Source organism: Arachis duranensis, chromosome 5 (assembly GCF_000817695.3).
Source record: "Arachis duranensis cultivar V14167 chromosome 5, aradu.V14167.gnm2.J7QH, whole genome shotgun sequence".
Classification (NCBI taxonomy): domain Eukaryota; kingdom Viridiplantae; phylum Streptophyta; class Magnoliopsida; order Fabales; family Fabaceae; genus Arachis; species Arachis duranensis.
The window spans coordinates 16,939,686-16,947,359 of record NC_029776.3 but is presented as its reverse complement, the minus strand read 5'-3'; the positions used below and the strand labels follow the sequence as shown (position 1 = coordinate 16,947,359).

Below are 7,674 nucleotides of genomic sequence, written 5' to 3'. Positions count from 1 at the left end.
CTAAGAGAAGGTAATAGGTGATCCCAGTTGCAATGCTTGCGACGGATAAGATTGCACCCGCCGCAAATACTCCTGGTTTAATAACACGGCACGAGTAATTATCGCTGTATCCGCTCTTCTTATGTACATTATTAAAGACAGCACCCATCACCAAAAGGAGGATTGCAACAACAAATGTGACCCTGTTCAAGGTTCAAACACATTTTAACCGCATTAAATAACTGACCAACATGGGTATAATCAACCAACCCAAAAATGTCAGGTCACCATATTTTTTTTTTTAAATATTTGAAAGACAAAAAAATGTAATTAGATATAACAAATATGTAATTTTAGATATTATATACATAAAATTATATCTATTAAATTAAATAAAATATTTTAAATTATTATCTTCTTACCATTATTATTTTTTTAATTTTTGTTTTACATTTGAATTAACATTAGTCAACTCTCCTTTTTTTTTATGTGCAAAAGATTATTAGTCTCTACTTTTTGCCTTATATTTCAACTAACAATAGTCGAGTCTCTCGTTTTTCGTACAAAAAATATTAGTCTCTAATATTTTCAAAAAAAAAAATTGCAAACTCAAATCGAATAATACTTTAACAAAATCTTTTTCATAAATTTATTAACAAATACATATCATTTGTCAAACCCTAGATTATTTTTATTTAAATTAATAAAATATAATATTTATTAAAATGTGTAATGTGTAAATAAATTATAATTTTAACTATTTATTAAACATCTTAAATACGTTGACCAAAAAATATTAAATACATAAATCGAGTAGTATGTATCCGAAACATAATATATTTAAGAAAAGAACAATAATTACATCTAGAATATGATCCAACTGCGTAGTTAGTTATACATAAATCAGGTGTTAAATTTGGATTGATGCATTCGATTAACTTGCTAAGAGTGGAATTTAATGTATGAATGCTTTCACATTACACATGCAATCCATCACATGTTTTAGAAAATCAAAAGCAGAATGAGAATACGAAAAATAAGGCATAATCGACAACAGAAGAAGTAAACGGCAGAAGCAGAGCCAAATAAACAACTATGAAGTGATGAAATTAACATACCATGACAAAATACTGCAGAGAACTACACAGCTCCGCTTGGCATGAGGAGGTTTTCTGGAACAACAACACCAACACCCGTTTGCAGCATTCAATGTTATCTGTGCTATCACAAGAGCCACCACTGCACCTACAGCAAGACCCGAAGCCGGACTACTTCGATCCCCGAGATATATGCAGTATTCAGCACTAATCATCACAACTTCAGAAGCCTGCAGAGCGAAAATTCCACAGTAACTGTTATTAATGAAGACATAGCAGAGATCACAAAGAAGACAGAGAAAGAGAGATGTCGCGGAATGATTAAGTGGAGACCTTGACCCTGGTAACCTCAGCACCGAAAGCTAAAGCAGCAGATAAGATGCCGAAGATGGCAACGACAGAGGACACCGCCACAACCACAACATTCTTCTTCTCCATTTTATGAATCAGTCACTACTTTTCTTGGGATGAGTTGAGTGCTTTGTGTGTATGCCATTGTTTGAGGTTAAGTTAGCTATATATAGAAGAAGAAGAAGAAGAAGGACCGAAAGAGGATAGTGACTTATATTTTGACAAAATGTTAAACAATGCGAGAGAAGCTTTTTGTTGTTTTGAGGGAACAAGAATGCGAGTTAATAAATCCGCATGCACCAGACGGCCAATGTTTAAAATGAGGGTTTAATTATGCTATATAATGTATTCTAATAAGTATTGAATTTAATTTTTATGTATTACTAGGTTAATTATATTTGTTTTTTTGGATAATTTTTTATGCGATTAATGTTAAAGACAGTTATTTTTGCTAATGTGATGTTACGTAATTGAATGCACATATAAAACTATTTTATATTGACAGTACAGTGCATCAAAATTAAATTAATAAATATTATATTATTTAGAGATTAATTAGATAATATATGAATTAATGTTAAATTTAAATGATTTTATATTAAAAATATATNAAAGAATAATAAAAGTCTTATGTAACATGTATAAGTAGATTAAAGATACAATAATCAAAATTTTAATATATATATGTCATAAAATTGTAACATTTGTAATTAAAAATTTTTATAATTATTATTATTATGATACATTTAAAATGTATTTATTGTATTTAATTAGTAATTTATATTTTAATTGAATAATAATAAATAAATTTTTTTAATTTTTTAAAAATATTTTATTAAAAAATATGAGTTAATTTTAAAATTTTGTCAAATAATTAAGTTACCGATGACATGGCACTATTATAAAAAAAAACATTTCTTAAATTTAATATAAAAATTGATATCAAATTTTATATAATAAAAATAGATAAATATATATTTTAATGCACGTCATGCATTTTTTCGTTCTTCAAAATTATGTATGTAGTTGTGTACCCTTCCATGGCAAACATGGCATATCAGAGCTCACTCCTCAAAATTAAAATCATCATCAGGTTGTCAATTTATTGATAGTCCTCTTTGTAATCTTAGGTTAATCCTAGATAATGACTATAGAAAGACAACCTTACCCAGACTTATTTTTATTTTATAATTTTCTTTTGGGTTTAGACCCCGATTTTTTACCCAAATAAAAAAAAGGCTCACTCATCATACATCGGGACTTCTATTCATGGCTTATGGTGCATCATAGCATCAGTGGTTGGTGACGCGATGCACTCAGATTTTAGATAATTTTTCACTCTAGATCTAAATGTATTTGTTCTTGAAAAATGTAAGGTAAACAAGTTATTTTTATAATTAAATTTAATCAAATATTTTTTTGTTACGTATTTTTTTTAATTAATTTTTTTATATTTAATAAATTATTAGATCAAATTAGTTGAATTTAATTATTAAAATATTTTTATTATATAAAAATATTATTAAATTTTAATAGAGTTTAATTTTAATATACTTATAAAATCGTTCAATAATATATCTATTTTTTTATTGATTAATTGTTGGACTTATTTTTCTTCTATGTAAAATTTAAACTCAATTTTTAGAGGTGTCTCTTCACACTCTTGTGTTATTAACCTAATAAGAATTTTAGGATAATTGAGGAAGACAGAATAGTTACAAAAGTGATAAACAAGAGAAAAAAACAGAATTTTTATTTTTATGCAGAGTAATAATTTTTGGACAATAGTTTTTCATTTGTTCGCTGTTGAATCAGTTTGAAATTCAGACCGTAGATTTACCTCATTTTATTTTTTATTTTGGACAATAGAAATGTTGATTGGAGGTCTATAGTGGAAAAAATTAGTTTCGCACAACAGCTCTAATTTTTGGGTATTTTTCATCTTTTAGCTTTTCATTTGTAAGTTTTGGTGCTTTAGTATTTTGGCTAGTTGTATGCAAGATTTATGTTTTATTTGAGATCCTCTTGTGCTTTATTTGATTATAATGAAACTATTTTATTGATTTAGACGACTCATAATTTTTATCTCTCACATTAAAAAAAATTTCATATTAATATTTTGATGTATTTTTGTTATTGTTTTACTTGATATTTTTTACTTGCTCATAGTTATTGTCATGTTGTACTGTGAATACTTTTATTAAGACAAAACTCACATTAAAAAAGTTTTTTTAAGAACGTAACCTCACGTAATTAAACATATATAATCTTTTTACACTTACCGTACATATTAAAATAAATTTCTCTCAATAAATTTAAAAAATAAGACACTTGATGTATTTAATACATAGCTCTAGCAGTCTCAAAAGCTACCCCAAAACAGAACCTGAACAATTTTCCATTTTAACTCTCATTCAATGAAGTATCTTTTTTTTGGGTACATGGTCGGAGATTTAGAATATGTGTATTTTAAACTAATTTTTCTAATGTGGTAGAACAAAAATGCTATTTGATTTTAGTATTTGATCAAAATTATTTTTATTTATTAAGCTAAAAAAGTAAATCAAATTTTACTGAAACTTTTGCACTTGTCACTTTTTATTGTTTTTAAAGTATGAGTAAAAGTCATTTTTTATCCTTAACTATTTATTTGATAGACATTGTACCCCCTAAAAATTATAAAAATATAAATCGGTCTCCATCCACCTTCATATTTATTCAATCCAGTCCCTACAATCGATAAGCAGCAGATAACATGCTGACATATCAGGTAACACGTTGGTGTGGTATTTTAACAACCACAAATTAACCGGTAAGTGTACCGGGTCGTACCAAGTAATACCTCAGGTGAGTGAGGATTGATCCCACGAGGATTGATGGATCAAGCAACAATAGTTAAATGATTTACTTAATTAGGCAAGCAGAAAATGGTTTTGAGATATTCAAAATGTTTAAATTGAAAATATCAGAAGGCAGGCACGCAGGTAAATAAGTTGTAAATAAAATATTGGAGAAACAGTTAAGACTTCAGAGTTATCTATTTTTCCGAATTAACTTTTCTTACAAACTATTTTAATCATGTAGGATTTAATTTATGGCAAACTATATGTGACTAGACCCTAATTCCTTAGACCTTTCTAGTCTCCTCTAAAATTCATCGACTGCCAATGCCTTGGTCAATTAATTCCAATTAGAGGGTGAAGTTCAAATTCTAGTTTATATGCCACAAAAATTCTAACTACCCAAAAATAAGAGGATTATATGTTACGTATCCCGTTAAATCCAAATAATTAAAATTTAGGAGAATATGTTTTCAAGCTATTGTTCAAGTAAAGAGTTTTTCTAAATTTTACAAGAACTCAAATAGAAAAAGGGTCATACTTCCGTTTCACCCAAATTCATAAGATAAAGAGCGAAAACAATTCTTAAATTATAAATTCACACATGAATTAAAATAGAAAAAGCAATAAAATCAATCCATACAAATAGACAGAGCTCCAAACCTTAACAATGGAGGATTAGTTGCTCATGGTTCAGAGAAAAACTAGGATTGTGATAAAATATACAGAGTTTCAATCTGATGGCATATAAAATTCCTCTCCAATTCCCTAATGGAATCCCCTTTTTATAATGAATCCTAATTAATTTAAAATCTAATTATCTAAAATTAAAAATAATATATTTTCCTAAAAAAATAAGATTTGAATTTAAATCAGAATAATCAGCAGGTCTTTAGTTAATGGGTGGGGACCACATGTTTTGTCCATTCTGCAGCTTCTAATTTGTGTTTTCTGGGCTAAAAACTGGGTCAAAACAGCCCAGAAATTGCCCCCAATATTTTTCTGCGTTTTCTGCACGTGGCGCATGTCATGCGTATGCGTCGCTGGTCTTCTTCGCAAGTCACGCGGACGCGTCGCACGCGCACGCATCGCTGTGAAATTCTTCAAATCACGCGTATGCGTCAGTCACGCGCACGCGTTGCCATGGAAAGCCCCAAATCACGCGCAAGCGTCAGTCACGCGTACGCGTCGCTCCTCACTGCCATCTCTTTTGATTCTTGTGCTGCAGAAACTCCATTAAATCCAGCCGAATGCTACCTAAAATAAACAAAATTGCAAAAGACTCAAAGTAGTATCCATATTGGCTAAAAGATATTTAATTCTTTATTAAACTCAACTAATTAGATGCAAATTCACTAGAAAAAGATAGGAAAGATGCTCACGCATCACAACACCAAACTTGAATTGTTGCTTGTCCTCAAACAACCAAAACTAAGATAAGCTTAGGATGTGAATTTACATGAGAAGAGAGTTCGATTAAGCTCATGTCTCTTCTTATAGTGGGGTTTACAACTGCAATCGTGAATAGTTTTGGCATCTCACTCTCCTTTGAATCAGAAGAATGTTACTGTCATCTGGAATTAGAATTCAGATAATATTATGAATTCTCTGATCTTTTGTAACACAATTTAATCTTTGAACATAGCAATTTTTCTTTGGTGCTTTGCACTTTGAGCCTAGCTAACTTTAAATGTTTTGTCTCAAGCTTTACTTGATACAGAAGCACCACAAGCACTTAACTGGGGAACTCTCTTTAAGTTCTAAATATTTTCATTATTATAAATTTTTTCTTTTATTTTTTTAATTACTCCCAGACAGTGGTGCTCAAAGCCTTTGGCGTTCTCTACAATTGATCTCGACTCTAAATATTTTGTCTCAAGGATTACTTGACACAAGAACACCACAAGCATGTGACTTAGGGAAACAACTCTTTGAGCTTTTAATCATGTCTGACCTCCCTAGTCATTGATACTCAGAGCCTTGGACCTTGCTTTTATTTTTCTTTTGTTGTTTCTTTTGCTTCAAGGATTAAACTTTTATTAATTTCAGAGAAATCATAATAATTCTCTAAATTCCTGTTCCTTCTACATCGACATTCTTTGATTCAATTTTAAATATGCACTGTTTATGTCATGCATTCAGAATCGCAGAAAATACCACCACATTTAAGTAAATAAGACTACTCTTAAAATTAACTTAATTTCTCATGCAATACATCACTTTTGTATTTTTTATTTGATTTCAAGCTCAGTGGGTAATACATGAGACATATTTTCAAATTTAAAGCATTTAAGGGAAAACTAAACTAGACCTAGGATTCTCACTAATAAAGGATCATGCAACAGACAAAGCAAAAAAGCAGAAAATCGAAACATAACATAGAAAAAGAGGGGAGGAATAAAAAAAAATATGAAAGGAACTCAACCACCTTAGTTATCCTAGCGGTCACTTTATTCTTCATGTTGTGCTCCTCAGTGAAGATGATTCGCCTCCCTTTTGGTACCATAAGAATAAACAGAAAAGCCTTAAGCGAAGCGTCAACACCAAACTTAAAGGGTTGCTTGTCCTCAAGTAAAGAAGAACTTAAAATAGAAAGAGACAAATATTATGATGAAAGAAAAAGAAAAGGATAAAAGAACAAGAGAGAATTATGATTGGGAGAGGGGGAAAGAAAATTAAAACTGGGCAGCGAACTAGTGTAGTTGTGCGGAGCAGGCGACGCGTATGCGTGCAGCACGCGTACACGTGGGTCACGAAATTTTCTTAATGACGCGTAAGCGTCAGGCACACGTACGTGTGCCCTGGGTTTTGTGTGATTCGCGCGAAACCAGCCGCGTGCACGCACAACTCTCTGTTCGCATGGCTTGGGAACCAATATTTTCATACGACGCGTGCGCGTCATGCACGCGCAAGCGTGGATGGCTGGTGCATGAAATTGTGATCATCAATGGCGCCATCAACATGGTACGCTCAATTGCAATCTCAACTCTTTATCACAACTTCGCACAACTAACCAGCAAGTGTACTGGGTCGTCCAAGTAATAAACCTTACACGAGTAAGGGTCGATCCCACGGAGATTGTTGGTATGAAGTAAGCTATGGGCATCTTGTAAATCTCAGTCAGGCAGATTCAAATGGTTATGGATGATTTATGATTAAAAGATGAATAAAGATAGAGATACTTATGTAATTCATTGGTGAGAATTTTAGATAAGCATATGGAGATGCTTTGTCCCTTCCGTCTCTCTGCTTTCCTACTGTCTTCATCCAATCCTTCTTACTCCTTTCCATGGCAAGATGTATGTTGGGCTTCACCATTGTCAATGGCTACAGTGCCGTCCTCTCAGTGAAAATGTTCAACACACCCTGTCACGGCACGGCTAATCATCTGTCGGTTCTCAATCAGG

General features: G+C 31.4%; 1 protein-coding gene across 1 annotated transcript; it reads right to left on the bottom strand.

The window, feature by feature from the left end:
* Positions 1–1,514, bottom strand: LOC107488434 (uncharacterized). Its single transcript, XM_052261650.1, has 4 exons — positions 1,410–1,514; positions 1,098–1,306; positions 128–182; positions 1–72 (listed from the first exon to the last, which is right to left on the bottom strand). The coding sequence occupies exons 1-4, from the start codon at positions 1,512–1,514 to the stop codon at positions 1–3; spliced, it is 441 nt and encodes a 146-aa protein (XP_052117610.1).
* Between the last annotated feature and the right edge of the window lie 6,160 nt (positions 1,515–7,674).